Source organism: Salmo trutta, chromosome 33, assembly GCF_901001165.1.
Source record: "Salmo trutta chromosome 33, fSalTru1.1, whole genome shotgun sequence".
NCBI classification, from domain to species: Eukaryota; Metazoa; Chordata; class Actinopteri; order Salmoniformes; family Salmonidae; genus Salmo; species Salmo trutta.
The window spans coordinates 9,214,896-9,238,666 of NC_042989.1; the positions used below are offsets into that span (position 1 = coordinate 9,214,896).

General features: G+C 41.2%; 1 protein-coding gene across 4 annotated transcripts in view; it reads left to right on the forward strand.

Annotated features, from left to right (window-relative positions):
• Positions 1-23,771, forward strand: part of mipol1 (mirror-image polydactyly 1) — a 70,809-nt gene that overhangs the window by 8,715 nt on the left and 38,323 nt on the right. The window contains exons 2-6 of one of the 4 annotated variants that reach the window (XM_029729711.1): positions 2,409-2,500; positions 13,644-13,731; positions 14,695-14,774; positions 21,537-21,598; positions 21,629-21,867. In XM_029729711.1, the coding sequence (XP_029585571.1) occupies positions 2,491-2,500; positions 13,644-13,731; positions 14,695-14,774; positions 21,537-21,598; positions 21,629-21,867 (479 nt within the window). In that variant the 5' untranslated portion in view covers positions 2,409-2,490. Of the gene's footprint in view, positions 1-2,408; positions 2,501-13,643; positions 13,732-14,694; positions 14,775-21,536; positions 21,868-23,771 lie in introns of all 4 variants that reach the window. The other 3 variants (XM_029729710.1, XM_029729712.1, XM_029729709.1) reach the window with 3 other exon arrangements.

Genomic DNA, 23,771 nt, shown 5'->3' on the forward strand with positions numbered 1-23,771 from the left:
TTAATGCTTTGGGAAGTGCCATCAAGGATTTAAGTCGTTGCAGTTAACTTCAAATCCATAAAGATCCTTATTCTTATCATACAAGTAGGCTTATCCAAAGTGTTGGGAAATTGGCAATGATCTATAATTCCTAACTGTTAGCCTATATTGAATGATAAGAGTTTTAGGATTAACGTGAGAAGTATATAGGCTAATGATCATTTGTTATGTTTGAAATGTGATACCTCGGTTTCCTGAAATGTGACACCTCTATTCTCAGATAACACAGACCAGACAATGCTCAAAGAGGGAGGGAAGCTAATAATACAAGATAAACTTGTGGTTGTTGATAAAGGCTGACCGATATACAGTGCTTTCAGAATGTGTTCAGACCTCTTTACTTTTTCATCAATCTACACACAATACCCCATAATGTCAAAGCGAAAAGAGTTTTTCAGAAATGTTTGCTAATAAAAAACTGATCACATTTACATAAGTATTCAGACCCTTTACTCAGTACTTTGTTGATGCACCTTTGGCAGCGATTGCAGCATCAACTCTTTTTGGGTATGACTCTACAAGCTTGGCACACCTGTATTTGGGGAGTTTCTCCCATTCTTCTCTGCAGATCCTCTTAAGCTCTGTCAGGTTGGATGGGGAGCGTCGCTGCACAGCTATTTTCAGGTCTCTCCAGAGATGTTCGATTGGGTTCAACTCCGGGCTCTGTGTGGGCCACTCAAGGACGTTCAGCGACTTGTCCCGAAGCCACTCATGCTTTGTCTTGGCTGTGTGCTTAGGGTCGTTAACCTGTTGGAAGGTGAACCTTTCTCAGTCTGAGGTCCTGAGCAGGTTTTCATCAAGGATCTCTCTGTACTTTGCTCCGTTCATCTTTGCCTCGATCCTGACTAGTCTCCCAGTCCCTTCCACTGAAAAACATCCCCACAGCATGCTGCTGCCACCAACATGCTTCACTGTAGGGATGGTGCCAGGTTTCCTCCAGATGTGACGCTTGGCATTCAGGCCAAAAGAGTTCAATCTTGGTTTCATCAGACCAGAGAATTTTGTTTCTCATGGTCTGAGAGTCTTTTGATGTCTTTTGGCAAACTTCAAGCGGGCTGTCATGTGCCTTTTACTGAGGAGTGGCTTCCGTCTGGCCACTCTACCATAAAGGCCTAATTGGTGGAGTGCTGCAGAGATGGTTGTCCTTCTGGATTCTAGAGCTCTGTCAGAGTGACCATCGTGTTCTTGGTCACCTCCCTGACCAAGGCCATTCTCCCCCGATTGCTCAGTTTGGCCGTGCAGGCCAGCTCTACGATCAGTCTTGGTTGTCCCAAACTTTTTTAATTAATATTTTTAAATGTAACCTTCATATAACTAGGCAAGTCAGTTAAGAACAAATTCTTATTTACAATGAAGGCCTACCCCGGCAAAACCCGGACGACGCTGGGCCAATTGTGCGCCTATATTCTTCAATTTGAAAATGATGGAGGCCACTGTGTTCTTGGGGACCTTCAATGCTGCAGACATTTTTTGGTACCTTTCCCCAGATCTGTACCTCAACACAATCCTATCTCAGAGCTCTACGGACAATTCCTTCGACCTCATGGCTTGGTTTTTCCTCTGATGCACTGTCAACTGTGAGACCTTATATAGACAGTATATAAAGGCGTGTGCCTTTCCAAATCATGTCCAATTAATTGAATTTACCACAGGTGGACTCCAATCAAGTTTTTGGAACATCTCAAGGATGATCAATGGAAACAGGATGCACCTGAGATCAATTTCGAGTCTCATAGCAAAGGGTCTGAATACCAATGTAAATAAGGTGTTTTTATTTTTAGTACATTTGCAAACATTTCTAAAAAGATGTTTTCATTATTGGGTGTTGTGTGTAGATTGATAAGGAATTGTTTTTATTTCATCCATTTTAGAATAAGACTGTAACGTAACAACATTTTGAAAAAGTCAAGGGGTCTGAATACTTTCCGAAAGCACTGTATATCGGTATCAGTAAGTTTTGTCCCCCATAAAGTTGGTATCGGACCCCAAAAAAACACCGGTCCGGCTGTTGACATGAGAATTCGTCATAATGGTTATGTAGGTCTTATTAATGTGTTAAGTCCTTATATAGGTGTCCTTCAAATAAAGTTCTGCTAGTATTTCCTTATGTCATCTGAAATTATAAAAGTAGCATGGTTGTAAATCTGAGGCCCCTCCACCTCAGTCAGGGCACATTGTGAGGGAGATTAGTCAGACGCCGTAATCTGAAAAGCATATGACCTGCTTGATTTGAAAATCCCTTGAGAGGAAGTTAGTGGAGTCTCAAACAGTTGAGTTGAACTAGTCTGGGATTCTTTTCTTAGAACAGAATGCATGAAACCCAGAGGAGATTCTAACATTCAAACAAGTTAATTCTCATTCATTCCCAGGGAGAGCTGCTTCTCTGAGAGTGAAGAGGAACGCGGTCTGTCATGGACACACAGCAAGGAACTCAAAGACTCCCTCGTTGATATGTACAAAGGTAAATACAAATGTTCAACTATGTATTCTGGTTATTAAGCCAATGTTACACATGTCAGATACTGATTTCCCTGTTGTTATTGTCGACTTTTTGTGAGAGTGGATGTGTAGCAGAATGTTCAAGTAGGATAAACCAGTCTAGAAACGTTGCAATATGTTGTTCTATAAAGATTGAATTGTTCTGTTAAGATGTAAGACAACCAGAGTGTTTATAGTGAGTCCACTCCATAAGGGAATCAAGAACGCATTCTGAAGTGTAGCCTAATAACGGCACTTCTAAGTCCTCAACTCAACCAATGTAAAAAAGAATATTTCACCACTGAGTTTCTAAGGCTTCTGAGAAACCGTCCTTTCCTTTTGACACTAGAGACCAATGTGTGTAAGAATTGAATCTCGTGTGGATGATTTTGGTGTTAAATGTAATGTATTCAGAAGAGTGTGATGTGTTGGATGGAATTACCAAAAAGCTCTGTTGGAGAAAAAAATGATATTTGAAATGTTAGACCCAAGTCTCTCCTCAAGAGGGCACACTTGCCATTTCAAATCGTTGTTTGAGAACTTTGGTATGAAGGAAAACTGAGCCGGAGGTGGACCATCCTTCTAAAACGAAATAAGTGAAGTTAGACCTTTTTCAAGCCTATTGAAGTGCTCTAAACTGTGGGTGTGACTGACATGTGTTTTCTGAACTAGCCTATTCCATTTATCCACAATTATATCAAGTCTCTCTTCAAACAGGAAAAAGTTGCATTGTCCTTGGTTCGCTGCTAATCTTCAAAATAAATAGAATGGAAACAGGGAGCCCATAGGCATAGACAGTCTGAACACCATAACAAATATGTTTGCCAAAAACCTTTTTATTACAATTTATTTGACTTCCAAAACCTTTGGCCTGTTACTCGTTATTGTAGATCCTATTAATCCACAGAGATGTGGTGCTGGTAGTCCTCATTTCACAGTGTTCATCTTCATGACAGTGTGAAGTGTTTAAAAAAAGTTGTTTGAATTATAAATGTTGTCCTTTCATAGAGAAACCACAAGTGGTTATCAAGCATAGGGGATTGCTGCAGGACTGGTGGGGGACAAAAACAGCAGTCAAGAACTGCCCCAAGGCTGGTAGCCTATGCATTTTCCTGTTATAGTAGAGGTTAGTACAGCTGAATAGGAAAATTCCCAACAGTAAGCGCTCTATGTTAATTGAAGCTGTTTTGACCTAGCGGCAGGTTTGTTGCGTTACTGATATGCAGATGTATTCTGCTCCAGCTCTGCTTGTCCTACAACATCCTAGTGCAGGAGGGTGGAGCCCAACGACTGGAGCAGGATGTAGCCCAACACAAATCCTGATATTAATATAAAGGGCCTTAGAGGAAGGTGTGTCAGCTTGTCTGTGACCGGTACCTTGTCAAAAACTACACCTGGAGGCATTGTGGCTCACATTAATGTCAGCCCTGAGCCCCTGCAGGTACCCCATCAGACCCCAGCAGACACTGGTGGACATACACAGATAAAGAGCGCATACAAGGATGACAGGCAAATTCGCTCCCATGTCCCAGCCTCTTGTGTTTCAACCTCTGTGAGACATGAAACCGTCACAGTGTCTCAATCAAGTCTAATCTGTCTTTAGGGGCTCATTTAATCTGTAGTTATTAACCTTTTCCTACAGAGCCTGTGTCTGCGAGCAGCGTTGAGCTCTCAGTTCTCAGATCCTACTAGCAGCCGTTCGTCATCACTAAGCAAATCCCTGATTCTCTTTAAAACAAGAAACACTTTGCTGCGTGGGTCTGTCTGACTCACTTTAATGAGACTGACTCAGGCAGGTGGAACAATGGGTGTCAAATATCCTAACTTGTCTGAATCTTGGACATGAATATGCTTTGAGGATTATCACGCGGTTCGTTCAGATGATTATGTGTCCATCCATAGTTAAGCAACAGTCAGAAATAATCAGAGTGGTTCCTACTTGTCAAAAAAAGGTTAACTTAACATGTTCTGCAAATGGAGAGAATTTGCTGTCTAATAAATATGGGTTATCAGAGATCAAAATAATTGTGCCTTTTTTTTAAAGGGTAGTTAGGAAATGCTGCTTAGGCCTGCCCTATTTATGATGTATTATTATTTGCGTAAATTGAATAAATATGTGTTTGCCTTGACCACCGATCAGTGGATGTTCAATATGAAATCACAGCTCTGTATGAATTTGAGAGTCTAACATTTCTCAGCGAAGTAGCTAGCTCTGTTCCAAGTCAAGTGGCAGGGCTACCGTTACACTGGACTGAAACACATAGCATAGAACTCACGTCTGGTATGTCTAATTCCTGTGTATCTGTCTGCTGACTGCTTTTTCTCCCACCAGGAATTCAAAGTGCAGCCTGCCTTCAAGCCCGGGCCAAATAACAAATGATGTAAAGTTTCCTAGGGAGTTGAATTGGTTCTCTGAACAGGGAGAGAAGAGCTACAGTCCTAGAGAGCTTTGTTCTTAGCAGGTGGATCGACCTCTGCCCTAACCCTTACTCCCTCCTACTTCCCCCACTCTTAGCATCAGTCTCCCAGGCAGGAAATGTAGTGTTTAAACTGGTAGCAACTGGTAGCTGTGTGGAAGAAACAGTTTGGTCTCTAGTCTTCCCCCATCATTCACGACCCTCTGCGATGTTCCTCCAACATCCACCCAGCCACTCACTGACTCCCCCTCCACCGGGGCAAGAGGCGCGCTATCGGCACGTTTGGGCTACCATGTGGGTCTGATTGAAGTCCTGAAATCCTTGGAATTGAGTGTGGTGTGGCCTAACAGGCCGCCCCGCTTCCTAAGTGGGTGGTCTCACTCTGAGCGGTAGGCAGGCACAGGGATTCTCAGCCTCTGTCCCTCTTTGTCTCCCTGTGTTGGTTTAGGGAATAGACACAGGGTGGGCACTGTTAAAACGGTGCCTGGGGTGATTATTCTCATCTGGGAGAGACCACAGCACATACATAGACTCACACACACGTTGTTGTACAGGTTTTTTGATGTTTTTGTGGTTCACTAAATGAAACATCTTAATAATTGAGTTATTCATGTTTTGTTAGCATTTCCCATACAAAATCGCTATGAGTAATATAGCCTTAACCTTCCTTGTTGAAAGTAGTTTCTCAAATGAAGCATCTCTGGTGACGATGGATACCCTGTTGTTACTTTAGCCTGCTGCCAGGAAGGGAATGGTGTCCAGTCCAATGCCTTGTTAAGGAATTGAAAATAATTCACCAGGAAATCAGCCTATTGTTTAGTCTCTGCTAGGTCTCAATAACATTGCAGCAATGTTGTGCAAATGCTGCATTGCAAGTCCCCCTCAATCGTGACCACACACCCGATGACCGCCTATGAACCATAGAGAAAAACAAACAGGGCTGGCTTTGCACAAACGGTCACTGCTGTGACCCATGCTCAAACATCAAGTGCTAATGAGGACCTCTTGGTTGTGCTGCTCCTGTCACTCCTGGGTTCAAATAGTATTGTTTTTCTATCACATGCTTTAAGCTGTAGTTGATTGAGCTTGCCTGGAATACCAGGGGTGTTTGCACTCTTTGGGACTATCCCATCGGTTCCATTGTGCCAGGCTAGCTCAGTCAAGCAATTTGAAATGAAACCAATACTGTTTGAACCTAGGTGTGATTGGTTGGTTGTGCTGATGTGATCAACCCTCAGCCACATTCACCCCCCCAGAGGAGCTCTGCAAAGCACAATGGTGCTGCAAGGCAGTTTTGACGGCTAGGAAACATGTATTTAAATCCAACTTTGAATATTTTTGTGACCTAAACCCCACCTCCCTTCCTCCCCTTCTCATTATTATTAGCTACTACAACTTATAGCAGGGCATCTTAGTCACTGAAACTTTTTCCCTTTTCCTTTGGCAAGAATCCTGGAATGTTTGAGGCTGTTTCCCAAATGGCACTCTATTCCCTACATAGGGAATAGGGTGCCATTTTGGCTATGGTAGGGCTCTGGTCAAAAGAAGTACATTATGTAGAGTGTAGGGTGACGTTTAGGACGCTGGCTGAGTGTTGATTCTAGAGCTGGGCCACTTGTCTCCTGCTGGTTGTTCTGAAGGACAGGTCGAAGCCAGAGCATCACTCATCCTTTACAAAAGCGCTTCATTTGGATTCCGTCCTAGCGCATAGCAAAGGTTCCTGTTTATAAGCATGTTAGTAGAGGGATTTTCTTAACAAAAGAAAACACCCCACTATAAAGTCCTCCTTAACACTAAAATTGTGTGTGTGTGTGTGTGTGTGTGTGTGTGTGTGTGTGTGTGTGTGTGTGTGTGTGTGTGTGTGTGTGTGTGTGTGTGTGTGTACACATTGTGAATCCTCACATTGAAATGTAGCGACTAATGGATTGTGGGGCTAAAAGCAGGTGAAATAATAGTTGGACAAATTATGTTCATTGAGGGTACTACTAACTTTGTCCTACAGTAGTGAGTAATCGAGTCCTGCCTAACAGTTGCATAAAGAACTCAATTTACCCTAACCTGTGGATGTCACAATTTTGCACCATGCAGGTATAGAGGGAAAGGTGAAAAGAAGGTAAGGATGTGAAACTGCCTACTAAAGCTGGCCACGTCATGTGACCCTGAGTTGACTCCTGAAGGCAGGTGGACCCACCCACCTATCCCTCAGTAGTTTCTGTAGAGTGACTAATAACATGTCCGTTCTTGTGACACACCACTCTTTACTGGTTTCACAAGCCTGTCGGTTACAATGAGGCTTTGTTTGGTGTTGTTACTATGACACAACATAACACTTTTGCACTTACAACCATATAATTACATATTACAAGTATTATGGGTCTCCTGACCCATCCTGAATTTATTCCCATTGTTTGGCATCATTTATTCATTATCTTCATGAAAATATCAGGATTTCACGCTAGAGACACGTAGTTGATTCCACATTGATTTTAATGGTCAATTTATCAATTACTTGAAACAATAGAGATTCTAATAGAGAATGTGAAGGAAAAATGACATTTTAATTTCCCTTACAAGAACTAATGTAGCTAAATATACCGGAACGTATTATCTACTTATGGATAAGCCGAGGTTGTCTGACACAGATTTAGTCTTTTCTGAAGTGCTAGTGTTAAGGTAAGCAAGGAAGGACCAGGGATGGGTCCTAAATGCCACACTATCCCCTCTAAAGTCCACTACTTTTGACTTGAGCCTAATACTCCCTAGTCACAAGTGAATATGGTGCCATTTGTAAAGCTAGTTTGTTGTTCTCTGGAATAAAAACAGTTGAGAAATCCTGGCTAACTAGATCTAGACATTTTAGGTAGGGATCCAAAGGAGTATGTCTGTCTTGCTGAGTGCTGATGAGTAGTTAGCTCCCTGGTTGATGCTTGATAGATCGTCATTATTCAGGCTTTACATTCCAATAAAGCCTCTGCTAAACCCAAAGCATTGAATATATAATCACATGTGATCGCTGTAATTCAAATAAGCACATTGGATGATGTGAGTGACAATAATTAGAAATCTGATTATCTGCACTGTATTTGCACTCTTGTTAGCTTAGCTGATAAGATTTGTCTTCCTCGTTCGTCCAACAGTATTAAGAATTTAAACAAGTCCTTTATAGTGACTAAGGCCATACACACTGTGATGGGTTTGTGTTATCATGTACTTTTAGCCAAGCTTGATTCATTGTGTAAACGGTGTGTTTGGATAAATGCAACCGCTTTTGATTTTTACCTCAGACATCAATCTTGGCTTTTTCGTCACTGGTTGTCAGTGCTCCCGAGTGGCGCAGTGGTCTAAGGCACTGCATCTCAATGCTAGAGGCAGTCAGTACAGACCCTGGTTCGATTCCAGGCTGTATCACAACCGGCCGTGATTGGGAGTCCCATAGGGCGGCGCACAATTGGCCTAACGTCATCCAGGTTAGGGTTTTGCCGGGGTAGGCCGTCACTGTAAATATGAATTTGTTCTTAGCTTGCCTAGTTATTAAATAAAGGTAAAACAAATCTTCTGAAGAGCTTACAGTAGATTTTTAGAGTACTGGTAAGCAGTGACTTTTCACTTCCACAAATAGACTTGATATGAAATTGTAACTATACGTATAGCTAGCCACAGTTTACTTTTCAAGTTACCATCACAAAAAAATCCTGTATCCTTTTCCTAGGCCTACATACTAAGGCTATGCATCATTTTCCATAAAGCGCTTGTGAAAACAGGTTCACTATTTCTCATAGTCACTTTATGTGCAGAGGCTTTAGGATCACCTTTACGTTTTCAACCAGAGATACAATGCAGTAAGTACAATCAGACAGAGCGATGCCTTTTTCTCTCCTGAGTATGAGATAAGATATTCAGGGGCTGATCTAGCAGTCTGCAGGAGGGTTTCGTGCTCTAAGCTATTCACTCTGCACAGCTGTCACACCTACAAGGGATTGGGAAGGGTGGGCTTGCTTCCTTGGCTCTCCCCAAACCTCCCGGCTCCCGGATTTTTCTCGCCAAAAATTAGCTGGATCTTTGTGGAAATGAGGCACTCATCCCGGCTGATTCTGCAGGTCATTCCTCCACCACCCCCCCCTTAATGCTGGGGGATCAGAGCTTCCCGTCCTGTTGACAGACTGCCACCCAGAATGGATCCATCCTGCGGAGGATCTGCAGTGGTGCGGCTTTCACCATACTTTCCCCCATTCCCCAGGGCTCAATTCAATTATCACTATCACTGAGGCTGAGCCTCCGATAGATAGAGATCTCGTGGTCCAATTCCTTCCTCTCAGGGCTCCCAGTCTACCATCAGAGAGGCACTAAGCCCAGGTATAGGCCTAATCAGGATGTAGGCACACATTCACACACCTTGATTAGTGAGGTGGTTTAACAGGGCAGCTCTACTGGTTGGATGTAAACTATTTGACCAAAAGTTTTACTTTCCAATAGTCTTTCACTTTGACGTAGCAGCATAAGTTTGAGGGGGAAAAGTTCTGCGAGAGTGATGAGACGCAGGTTCATCATCAGTACTTATTAGAGGTGACCTCTCTCTGCCTGCACCATGCTAGTGGTGTTGTCTGAGGTTTACCTTTGTCAATGTAGCACATTTTTCTGGCAACAAATATGCATTGTCTCCTGAAAGGTGGCGTCACTTGTACACAGCACTAGTACCTCAAACAAAGTTATGCTGTCTGACGTAAGACAATGACGAAAATGTCACTCGCTCTGCAATCATGAGTTCTCTTAGAAGTTGTGGCCACACATCTGTCTAGCTTTAGAACGTAGTTATGTTATTATGTATATCACTTGAAAGTGAACAAATGTAACTAGCTATGTCACTGTTTCAGGCAGGACACTGGCGGCTGTGAAACGACCTCAACAGAAAGCTCTGCATCACTCGTCGTGGTCGGCCATTGTGTGTTCCCTCTTTGTTCGCCTCTCACACACCTCCTGCTCTCTCTTTGCCCTCCATTTATCTTGTGGGAATGGTTAATATTACACACAGATCAATATTTGTCCCTTCAGAGGTCCTCAAGTTGAGTGTGTCTTTTTTTTTACCAGTCTATTCAGCATTTTGTCAGTTTTGACGGTGGATGAACTATGAAACGGAAAGGTGCTAAGGTCAGTTACTGCATAACGGCTGAAATGTGCCCTGGCTGGCTCGGTGCTTCATTGTCCATACCTTTTAATGTCATGGAATTCCACCCTGTACTCGCCTCTCTTTAAAAGACCCTTTACAAATGACCTGTTTGCTTTCTTTGAAGAATAGCCTCATGCCCATATATGTAGCACTGGCACGTAGACCTAGGTAAGAACCCTTTGTGGAAGTTTTGAGTGAAATGTTGTTGAAAGTTTGAGAAAAGATCTTTGTCATCATTTGGATTAATGACTTAAAGCCCCCAATAATTGTCTAACTTTGTTGTTCTAAAAAGGTTCTTATTTTATCGGCACATCAGGCTTATGTCTCCTGATAGTTTCAGAAAGAATCGGTTAGCTTTCGCTTACTTTTTTATGGTAAACATAAAACTTGTATTTGAAAAACTAGTAATTCCATACCAGTTGATTCAAATGAGAAATTGATTGTTTTTCTTGTATTTTTAGCATTAATAATAAATGGTAACTATATTACCACACTGTTATTGCAATAGTCAAATCAATAAACTACATAAATTAAAGTGTAATACATTTAATAAAACAATTCCACATGGCATAGATGGGCCTTTTGTGGAGCAAAATAGGAAGAATGTATCCAAATCTTTTCATCCCAGGGAAGTCAAGTCCATCACCTGCCTTCGAACAGGCAGCCCATGACAATCAACTGTCTCAGCAGGTGCCCTCTCTGGGTGTTAGTGTTCCATGCCATATAAGATGTATGTTTACCTAACCACCTACTACATTCTCCGTCCTTCTGCATTTTACTGGACGGAAAACCATAAGCACGCCGCTGCACAATTAAACCTGCTTTAAGTTCCTCTCCAGATTAATGTCTGTATCAAAATTCATAAAGAATAGTGGGAAGATTTGAGGCCTGAGCTAGAGGATTCACAGGGATTTTGTATGAAGCCCATTTAATCAGGATAACGCTGTTATTAATATTCATCAAGTCAGCTGGAATACAAATGACTGTGGAATCTGGAAACTTTTACCGCGGAAAATGTATTAAATGCAGCTTAAAAAATTAATGGAATTTTGTTTATATTAGGGGGTGAGTGGGGGGAATGCAAAACCCGGTATTGGTTGACTGAGATTGGGCTTAGATATTTCTTTTTGAAGAATTCCATCTTTGACAGACTTCAAAGGCTTTTTCAATGAATGCGATGCATGAATGGTCATTTAAAAGGATTTAAAGACATTACGCTGCAATAATTGTACATGAATAATAAGTAGCCCACAGAGGCAATTAGCTCAAAGTCTACAAGGCAAGAATATGAAGATCACAGAAAGACAGGAAGGGACAAAGAAAATGAGAAAAGTTTGAAATGCCCGGATAAAGCTGGTTTCATCATTTAAAGGCTATTGTCATTGTATTACTTTTTAAACCAGCACTCTTCCACCATTGTTTCCATTGCAGGCATCTGTTTGTCTCTTAAAAGTCACTTCATTGAAACAATAGTATTTGAATTCTAATCCAATTCATGAATCGGGATAGCTCACAATTTGAGATAGGGTTCTCTTTAAGCACCCAATTATGTTCTGTTGACCATACCAGGCATACTATTTCTGAAATACATTTTTAAAAAGTGCCCAACCTTGCTTGTGGGAAATAATGACCTTGACAAAGAATGACCATAATATAACTGCTAATCACCATGAAAGGATTTACTATAGGATGATGATTGGATTGATTGGTTCACATTTATTCATTGATAGGCAGGTCTTTGTATCTCCCACATAACCTCCTCCAAGTGCAACATTAAGCTTTAAAAAAGCAACTCCCAGACTCTCGTCTCGTGGTGCAAAACTTCTATGAAAAGATAGAAATAAAGTCTCTTTTTGGGGGCGGAATGGATTATTGGATCATATTTCATTAAGGCTTTGTTTGGTGATTCACTGTGTGGAAACCCACGTCAATCAATGATTCAAGTTCGTATTTTGTCGAGCTGCGCCCTTTGCCGTTCCAATCCCATCTCGGTTCCTTCATTCCCCCCCCCCAACCAAAATGATGAGAACATCAAAAGGTCAGGTTTGTATGCTCTGTTTTTCTGCTTCTCCTTTATCAAAGCTACTTTCTCATGTTCATGTTAAAGGATTACCAATCTCCTGAGCCATACCTACCACTGCTACCAGCCGTACCAGCTCAAAAGTCCCTCTCCTTCTACCAAATCCTCCCCCAAAAGACTAGCTTTTGCCCAGAGTCTATCACTGGGATTAATGGAGCCCTGTTGTTTCTCCCACAAAAAGCCAGTTGTCCGTTCACGCCTCACCGTGTCAGAGCTGAATAGCGTGTGAGCAGTGTGTGAGCAGTGTGTGAGCAGTGTGTGCTGGCTTACAACACAGGGATAACGTTCCACTGGCATCTGCCCTAGAGGTCACCCACCCGCCAAGCACCCAACCTCCCAAGAGCTTTCTCTTTTTCCCTCTCTTTTTTCTTGTTCACTCAATCACTCTTTCTCCCTCCTCTCCTGGATCCGTCTCTAGGTCTCCTTCTTCACCTAAACTCTCAGTGGTTGTGGACCCACAAACTCATATGCTTTGTTATTTCTGTCTTTCGACAACCCTAGCCCTCTTCTAGAAACATTGTTTGGGCCATCCGTATACCCAAAAGAGAAGGATAGAGACACTTCAATAGCCCTTTCTGGAGATTCTAAAGGGATTTGTATATCTTATCTATATGGTTCATACAATAGAAACCACTTTGTGCCTCTGAGGTTGCACCACCTTCAGAATGCTAACCCAGCTCCCATGCTGCATCTGGAAGGATTCTGTTGAAGTCGCTTACTGCAGTGGGTGTATACTAATTTGCTTTTGTCTTAGCCCCTTCACCACTAGATGGTAGCCCTCTCCTACAGTACACACACACACACACACACACACACACACACACACACACACTGCCTAAGAGCAACAGGCTCCCTTCCTGCTCCCTCCTCCAAAAAGTGAATGTCAATGGTTCCCTTAATTGCTTCCAGTCAGTGTATTTGTTGCTTGCTTATGAATTAACTTGCAGTTATCGGGACCAATTTAACAGCCATCCTTTAATTACACCTGAGTAGAGGCTGAACTTTAATTGGTGGGGCTTCCTAACGAGCAAGGAGGATCTGATACGGGGCTTGAGCAGTATTAAATGACTGTTTACTTTCCTGATAACTAAAAGCATTAAATGATATCTGCGTGACGGGATTATGATTTGTTAATTGCCGGCATACATTAGTGCCTTGAAAAACTGTTAGTTAGAGCAATGGTACGCAGTGGAGAGATAGGGGGTAGATGATGAGATGACTTAAATAAAGCACCATTTCACTCTGCAAATGAAAGATGACGGTCTTGTTTTGCTATACTCAGGGAGGTTATTAAAGATCCTCTCTCTGCAGCAGAGGTACCCCTGAGATCATATTGACAGGCTATAATTAATACTAACCTTTCCTCTAGGCTAATGTACTGGAAAGTGCCTGCTTCGGTGCCTCCAACGAAATGCATTTTTCCTGATTTTTAAATGAATCATATCCATTTCTATATTATTTTCAGCTAATCCTAAAGTCAATGAGGAGCTGAAACAAAGACTGCCCTCCCCAGTAAGGCACCAACGCTCAGAGACCACGCTGCCACAACTTGGGTAAAGATGCCGTCGTATTATTCTCCTCCGCTCGTATGTACTTACATTGTTTGGGTATGGCTTTTCACCCACGTGACAAAAAAAAACGTTTGTTATAATATTACGGGATGTTTATCAGTGTTACTGTGACGACTCACTGCAATAATGACTTCCTCTTTGTCGAGTTGTGTGTTCAAAATCCTGAGCGAATGTTGGCTACAAAGGCTAAAAATACAAGCTCGTAGTCTTCTAGTTTGTTCATCCTCAGTTGAATGCGAATACGAATACAATTAGCTACTGTACGGGGAGTGTGTACACTGTACACTATGTCAATGTGTTAGGTACCTTTGTTCCCGCATTGTCGATTGTGTTAACATGATTTTCATTGCACCCTTGTCTTCAAAGAGCATTTTATTTCTCTCAACAACACCCTCTTTCAGACTCAATGCTGTTTGTAAATGTCCACAAAAAGATTAGAAATAGACCTACCACATCCTGTGAAAAGGATGCTATGAGACTTTTTCCAGTTAAAAGATGGTTAAGACTTGCTTGCCGTAGCTTACAGGCTTAGCACTGGGAAGGTCATGCTGCTGTGACAGTGTTGACAGTGATGAGCTCTCTTTTCCCTGACCCCACGACTCACCTGTCAAGTCCCTGCTTGCGTCTCAAAGGGCACCCTATTCCCTATATAGTGCACTACTTTTGACCGGAGCCCTATGGAGGTAGGGCGCCATTTGGGACGCGACCCCTGTTAGCTATAGCAGTGGCCCACTTGAACATCTGAGCTCAGGCCATGCTCAGCTATAAATTCTGCCATACCCATCCATGCATTGCAATATTAATGGATATTAGCAGTAGATTCAAAATCATTTTGAATTCATTTCAGTACATTTTGAATTGTTTCATTTGAATTCTTCATCTAAGTTTCTTCAGAATTTCACCTTTCGTTCCGTCAGCTTAAGTTTTTATTTTGCTTTATTTCAGAAGTACTGACTTGGGAGCCATTTTGGGCACAACATCAAATCAACTTGTACTAGAGGTACCTGACAAAGACTGGCCACAAGGTATCTGACCTTTTTTAAAATTCTTCTTCCTATCTTTCAAGACACAAAATATAACATTTTGTAAATGGATATCTTTCTTCAGTGCTTGAGCACTAGGCTGGCTGTATGTATCTGTGTTTGTAATTGCACATTATAGGAATATTTTGTCCACTTCAGTATTTGGAAACCTGTGTAAATGACTGCAGATTTCAGAGCCTGGGTGAGCCTGGGTGTTCCTGCCTGTTTACCCGCTTGCTTTAGTTTCAATGCTGTTCCATGCGATACATAAACATTTATTTAATAACCGTTACCTAGACCGTCCGAAGTCATATGGCACTGCCACTATTTAGATAAACTGGTTGGATTGACAATGAGCAATTAACAGAGTATTTACCCATTGATTTATATGTACACTAGATGACTAACAGGGGGGGTGCTGTTTTGAAGCCACCGCGCCTCCATCTTGGTACTCCCCCACCGTTTATTTTTTATTTATTTTGGAAGCTATAGAAATGCATTTACTAATGTCTACATTTGTTTTGCCACATGTATTTTATTACATACACCTTAATGCATACTTTAAATTATATTATGTAAGCTAAAGATAACATTTTTAAATATATTTTTAAAAATTCCTTAAAGTTACATTTTTTTAAAGTACTAATGTAAACAATGGTTAAATAAATGTAATTTTGTCCATGAAACATTTCATTGAAAGACTGTAGAATTCCATTCATTCCTATGGAGGACTGCTACTTCTGGGGAGTGCCAATATGGCCGACCGATGGCTTCAAAGCCTCTCATTGGCCAATACATAGCATCAGCAATCCAGGGTTCATATACGTCATTGGTATTTACCCACCCTTCACCAAACACTCCTGATATGTAAATGTATTCAGCTCCTCTGCTCAAATATACATTTGGGCTATAGCTAAAACACTTAGTCTTGCTAGCCAAACAGCTATTAATGACATGGCCTGTGCGGTTATTAGAAGATGGCAAGCAGAATGGTGTTTCCTGTGGTATAAGGAGCGAGCCGGAAAGGAACTCCAAAAGGAGATGTTTTTGCAAGCAAAGGCTGCTGGCCCTACTCATCATGGGTACATATACTTCTTCCTAAATATCGTCCCATACTTGTTGGTCTGTGCTATCGGCCTCCTAAGCATAATCATTTACATGATTTACTTGAATCGAATTGCTGTGATCAAAATGTATTTGCTGATAGGGAATGTATTCTGCTTGGCGATTTTAATACAAATGTGCACATATCACCCAAGATAAGTACACTATTAAATGCCCTGTACAAATTGTATGATTTATTTGGACTTAAACAACTGATTGTTGAGCCAACCCAGATGTGAATTGATAGTAAATCAACTTTGGATTTGATTATTGTATCAGACGAAGAGAAAGTCTGTCAGTCAGGAATCTTAAATATTGGTTTTAGTGATCATATGGTAAACTACTGTACCTGTAAGAAATCAAAAATTCTACTTGAGCCAGGTAATAACTACATGAAGGTACGGTCTATGAAAGGAACGTTTTGTAGAAGTACTTGGAATTTTGGATTGGTCTCATGCACTAAACTGTGATGATGTTGATCAAACTTGGTATCTTTTTAAAGATCTGTTTCTGTCTGCGCTCGACTCTCTGGCTCCGATGAAACAAATTCAAATCAAACAGCGGTCAGGGAAATGGATCACTTCCGAGATCTTAGATCTCATAAGGAAAGGGGATCGCTACCTGGCCAAATTCAGAAGGACAAATCTACAGCAAGATTATTATGGTTATATTAACAGTAGAAACCAGCAATATACAAAATGGATAAGGCCAAATCCAAACATTACAAATCAAATCAAATTATATTGGTCACATACACAGTGCAGCAATATCTAACAAGTAATATCTAACAATTCCACAACAAATACCTAATACACAGAAATCTAAGTAAAGGAATGGAATAAGAAAATATAAATATAAATATATGGATGGGCAATGTCAGAGTGGCATAGGCTAAGATGCAATAGATAGTGTAGAATACAGTATATACATATGAGATGAGTAATGCAAGATATGTAAACATTATTAAAGTGGCATTATTAAAGTACATAGACACTGTTAATGAGAACTTACACCAGCCTCGTAAACTGTAGAACATGTTAATGGACATTGGCTCATACGGTAAAATCTTGTAGTATTGGCCTGGATATTGATGATGTTTTATACCAGGAAAAGGTTGCAAATTATTTTACCACATTTTTTACCACTATAGCCTCATCTCTGATTACCGACCTGTTCTGGACGCTATGGCCAGTCTTTCATTAACAACTTCTACCATAGCAAAGGTATCACAAATGATTTGTTGGAGCTGTGCATGGTAACAGAGGACTACTATGCTTATTGAGCAGAAGCAAAGCAACTGGGCTGGATAACCTTCCTGCAAGATTCATAAAGGAAAGCCTTCCTGCAAGATTCATAAAGGATGGTGCTTGTGTCACTGCTAAAGTGATAACGCATATTGTGAACCTATATTGGAAACTACAGGCCTGTGTCGATGCTCAGCACATTATCCAAAGTTGTTAAGAGATTCGTTTTTAATCAACTTGAGGGATACCTTCTCGAGCACAAACTTCTTTATGAACTCCAATCTGGCTTTAGAACAGCTCATTCCACGGATACATGCCTTATCCACCTTTTTGACCACATTAAGCAAGAAAGTGAGAAGAGGAAATATACAGGCTGCCGAAAGCTTTTGACACTGTGGACCATGATGTTCTCTTGATGAAACTGGGTCTAAATGATGTAGCAGTGAATTGGTTTAGGTCTTATCTGACCAACAGAACACAAGTATGTAATGTTGGTGATGTTCTGTCAGAGTACCACAGGGATCAATTTTAGGGCCTCTCTTATTTCTTATATACGTTACTAATGATATGCCAGATACAGTAAAGCACAAACTCCTGCTTTATGCTGATGACTCAGCCATACTGGTATCAGGGAAGGATATAGTTTACATAGAGGAGACCCTGAGTAAGGAATTGCATTTTGTTAGAGATTGGTTAACTGACAACAAATTGTCGCTACATTTGGGGGGAAAACTGAATCGATTTTGTTTGGAACAAAATGTAGATTGCTTTAGGGCTGACAAGATAAAGGTAAACTGTGCAGGCAAGGAGATTGAATCTAAAACAAGTGTAACTTATCTTGGTATGTCCCTAGATCAATCCCTTTCTGGAAACCTGATTGCTGCTAAGATCCTTTCTAAAATGGCGAACAAATAGAAATGTTTATATCTATATCTACACTAGATATTTTAACAGTTGTGTAAAGTACTTAAGTAAAAATACTTAAGTACTACTTAATTAGTTTGTACTTTACTATTTTTATTTTTGACTACATTTACTTTTCACTCCATTCATTTTCCTTGACACCCAAAAGTAGTCATTACATTTTGAATTCTTAGCAGGACAGGAAAATGGTCTAATTCACACACTTATCAACAGAACATCCCTGGTCATCCCTACTGCCTCTGATCTGGTGGACTAACTAAACACAAATGCTTCGTTTGTAAATGATGTCTGAGTGTTGGAGTTTGCCCCTGGCTATCGGTAAATAAAAGAAAATGGTACCATATGGTTTGCTTAATATAAGGAATTTGAAATGATTTATACTTTTACTTTTGATACTTAAGTATTGTTTAGCAATTACATTTACTTTTAATACTTAAGAATATTTAAAACCAAACACTTTTTGACTTTTACTCAAGTAGTAATATACTGGGTGACTTTTACTTGAGTCATTTTCTATTAAGGTATCTTTACTTTTACTCAAGTATGACAATTGGGTACTTTTTCACCACTGTATTTTAACATCAAAGTTAAGAAACTGCTTGTCTCAACCTTGATTCAATGTCATTTTGATTATGCCTGCTCTGCTTGGTATAGTGGGCTATCAATAAAGCTGATGCAGGTCATGCAAAATAATGTTATCAGGTATATGCTGAATGTCCCCCCCTAGGACCCACATAGGGGTACAGGAGTTCCGGGAGGTGGGCGTGTTTCCTTTGGAGTCCAGAGTGTACTAACTTAAACTTAATCTTGTGTTTGACATCTTAAATGATCATGCCCCAGGTTATATGAAAAACCATATTGTTATGGTCTATAACCAACACAGTCACAATACCAGAGCTAGTGTTAGGTCTTGTAAAATCCCAAGAGTAAACAGTACTGCGAGGAGCAAATTTGTCTATACAGGGATTTGTCTATGGAATAGCTTCCCCATGGAGATCAAGCAAAGAAAAAGTAGAAATGGTTTTAATTTGGACAAGGTTGTCTAAGTAAGAGAAACCACTCCACTGCCCCTTGTGCCCCCTACTGCTGGTCAGGTGTATTCATTTGAAGGATCGGTATGATGTGTAATGAATAGATTGTTTTAATGTGAAATTAATATGGTTGATTTTTAAGGTTAGGGAGAAATGCAGTGAATAGTGCCATATTTTAGGATGTCAATATAAATGAATGTATTTATGGTTGTTTGTAATTTTGTCTTGCCTTTTAATCATTATATGTGTTATTGTTTTTACCATCGAGGACCACTTTGGAAACAAGCGTTTTCATTAATACTTTTAGGTGATATCCTCTGGGTCCACATTGTACATGTTGTTGTATATATCTGTTACCCTTTTACACTATTTACCACATAAAACGTCACATCTGTCCTTGCAGCCCCAGTCTTTGAGTTGATTTTTCTCATCCTTGAAAGGAGAATCTCCCTCGGTTTTTTTCCCCATAGGAAACAGCCAACAGCCCATCCACTGTCAGATTAAACAACACCAGCTCTCACCATTGGGAAATGCCATACTTGGTGGAGGCAGTTGTCTTTGTGGGGACCCGCCACGGCCAGATTTTTAAAAAATTAAGTGGTAACCCAGGTTTAGGAACAATGTGTCCCATATTTTCAGTGTGACAAAGGGGGCTATATAAGCGCGTTTGGTGTTATTCATGTTTGAATTTACTGTTTGCATTGGTGAGTCTTAAAGAGAATACTAATAATTGTCTGCAACAATCCAGAGAGGAGGACCCTGGCAACAAAGCTACGAGGAGGCGGCAGACCTCCCTGATCTCAACTTCAAAAACCTGACCTTTCGCAAAATAATTGTCACCGCTAAGCTGGAGCTTGTTTTGGACATAGTGGGGCAATGCTGCTCATGGGCTTCTCCATCACACCGCATTTATTAACACAACAGACTGCTGCTTTAAAAAAGAAAAACGTTTGATGCAATGTTTGATGCTCTTTAAACCAGCTCGTGTTTGAATTGTACCACATTTGAATTGGATTGATGTTTTATTCCTTAAAATATATTTCGTAATCATCATAAAGAGGTGTTATTTTTCATGCAACACTCGAACGAGGAGGTCAAGTTGTAACTTGGAAGGCAATCATACTTTAAAGTACTGATGAGAAGTTCGGCTCTTTTTACTATCTCGGATCTTTTCGACTCTTTCAGTCAAAAGAACGACTCTTTTGACTCATTTCGTTCATTTGATTCAGTCATGCCCAGAGTACTCAGGACCCCCTACCGGTGAACGATGAACTGAAAACTCAAAAGAGTCATGATTCTACAAAGCCTCTGACAAGTTGTTCACCATAGGTGGCTTATTTGAGCTGTCATTTGTGACTGAGACTTGTAAACATGTGCTTTAAACAATGTACATTTGTTGATTTCTAGGCATACCAATAAGATTATGTCTTGGTACATTTGAAACGAGGTCTAGTTGTGGCCGCAAACGGATTAGATTGTGAACGACTCTTGGCGGAAAGCGTTGCTTGACTGCGGTGTGGGTGATAAGCAGCGCAATGTCGTTTCCGAACTGCAGGCCCCCAACGATTCAATCTGAAGTTGGAGTTTGTTGAGCAGAGGCTGTGTATGTAGTGGTTACACAAAGCTGTGTCCATCATCACATTCAATAATCAATTAATTGCGTTCGCTCTTCCACCATGCCAGGTTAATTATCAGTTCTAAACATGTATTTTTCTTTTCTATGTTCATAACAATCATAACTTGAACTTTTTTAATATGGTTTTCTTTAAAGCATTTTAACTTATTTTCTATCAGGATTGAGTATTAGAATTTGACTTGAAAGCATGGAACGTTACTTTAGTCATTAAGCAGACACTCTTATCCAGAGCGTTTTACAGGACTAATTAAGGTTAAGTTCCTTGCTCAAGGGCACCTCGGCAGATATGCCACATAGTCGGCTCAGGGATAGGGAATGGATAGGGAATGCTCTAACTGCTAGGCTAGCTGCTGCCCTTTCTCTCCCTCTCTTCTCTCTTTCTCTCTGGCTCAGCTCTCAACAGAAACATTTACAGAGCACCATGTAGTTCCCTGCCAGCACCAGTCACCAAGCCTCTTTGTATTCCCTTGTTTCCTCAAGAAGCCCCCCCCACCCCTCCCCAAAATGACTGAAAATAGCCCATTCCACCAGCTCATAATTCACTGGGTCTTTAAGTGGAACAATATTGTCATGGTCGGTGTTGAGGATGCTCTTAGATGTTTTATTTCTATTCACACGCCACTAATGTCCGTTTACTTTCTTACCACATGTTCATTTAAGCATTTTACCGTATTTTGCACAGTGATCGATGTGTAACCATTTTCCCACAACTTCCGAAGGATATTGAACAAAACATTTACCAGATGTTGCCTGTTTTTTTTTTTGTTTTTTTTTAGCATTTGTTCCCTATTAAGCTTAATTCATTCTGTCATCTCGGTAACTTTAGCCCCCCAGTATTTTAGACCCATAGAGGAAGAGAGTCGGACATCCAGATCTCCCTCACCCCAGGCCCACCACAGGAGATCTCCCTCACCCCAGGCCCACCACAGGAGATCTCCCTCACCCCAGGCCCACCACAGGAGATCTCCATCACCTCAGGCTTACCACAGGGCTCCAGACACAGGCAGGAGGATGGAGGAGGAGAGGACCTCCAGCCGGAGCCCATTCACCCAGGACGGCTACAGGTCAGAGGGTCACAGCCAGGGGTTGGACGGCAGTCCTCCAGTCTACAGAAGACACCTTGTCCCTCCAGACTCCAGCCAAGCTCTCCAATCAAGGTGAGCTCTCTTAGAGCCCAATCGTAACTTACGCTGTAGTCAGAAATACGTAAATCATATTTTGGTCAATAGGTGATTTTTGTAAAAAACAAGTTACGTGCACGGCTCCCAGAAACACTTTAACGAGAAACATATACAGTGCATTCGGAAAGTATTCAGACCCCTTGACTTTTTCCACATTTTGTTATGTTACAGCTTTATTCTAAAATGGATTAAATAGTTTTTTCCCTCATCAATCTACCCATAATGACAAAGCAAAAAACAGTTTTTTATAACTTTAAAAAAAAATAAACATTACATTTACATAAGTATTCAGACCCTTTACTCAGTACTTTGTTGAAGCACCTTTGGCAGCGATTACAGGATCAAGTCTTATTGGGTATGACGCTACAAGCTTGGCACACCTGTATTTTGGGGAGTTTCTCCCACTCTTCTCTGCAGATCCTCTCAAGCTCTGTCAGGTTAGATGGGGAGTGTCGCTGCACAGCTATTTCCAGGTCTCTCCAGAGATGTTCGTTGGTGTTCATGTCCAGGATCTGGCTGGGCCACTCAAGGACATTCAGAAACTTGTCCTGAAGCCACTCCTGCATTGTCTTGGCTGTGTGCTTAGGGTCGTTGTCCTGTTGGAAGGTGAACCTTCGGCCCAGTCTGAGGTCCTGAGCGCTCTGGAGCAGGTTTTTATCAAGGATCTTCCTGTACTTTGCTCAGTTTGTCTGTATCGATCCTGACTAGTTCCCCAGTCCCTGCCGCTGAAAAACATCCCCACAGCATGATGCTGCCACCAACATGCTTCACCGTAGGGATGGTGCCAGGTTTCCTCCAGACGTGACACTTGGCATTCAGGCCAAAGAGTTCAATCTTGGTTTCATCAGACCAGAGAATTTTGTTTCTCATGGTCTGAGAGTCTTTTGGTGCCTTTTGGCAAACTCCAAGCGGGCTGTCATGTGCCTTTTATTGAGGAGTGGTTTCCGTCTGGCCACTCTACCATAAAGGCATAATTGGTGGAGTGCTGCAGAGATGGTTGTCCTTCTGGAAGGTTCTCCCATCTCCACAGAGGAACTCTAGAGCTCTGTCAGAGAGTGAGTATCGGGTTCTTTGTCACCACCCTGACCCGATTGTTCAGTTTGGCCGGGCGGCCAGCTCTAGGAAGAGTCTTGGTGGTTCCAAACTTCTTCCATTTAGGAATGATTGAGGCCACTGTGTTCTTGGGGACCTTCAATGCTGCAGACATGTTTTGGTATCCTTCCCCAGATCTGTGCCTCGACACAATCCTGTCTCCGTGCTCTACGGACAATTCCTTCGACCTCATGGCTTGGTTTTTGCTCTGACATGCACTGTCAACTGTGAGACCTTATATAGACAGGTTTGTGCCTTTCCAAATAATGTCCAATCAATTGAATTTACTACAGGTGGACTCCAATCAAGTTGTAGAAACATCTCAAGGATGATCAATGGAAACAGGATGCACCTGAGCTCAATTTCGAGTCTCATAGCAAACAGTCTAAGTACTTATGTAAATAAGGTATTTCTGTTTTTTATTTTTAATACAAAGCTGTTTTAGCTTTGTCATTATGGGGTATTGTGTGTAGATTGCTGAGGAAAATGTTTTATTTAATCAATTTTTGAATAAGGCTGTAATGTAACAAAATTTGGGAAAAGTCAAAGGGTCTGAATATTTTCCAAAGGCACTGTACATGTACCTGTGAAGGAGTATCTGTACCCACTAGAACACTTGGCAATATTGGCGCATGAAGATGATGTAATAAAGGGTCACTCCAGTCATTTTAATATAGCCACTTTGTTTCCTTGTGTGTGGTCTGTCTGGTAACAAGAGCTGTTTCTGAGTGACCTAAACCTGTGTTTCTACAACATAAAGATGTGCTACTGTATTTTTGTCCTCTTGT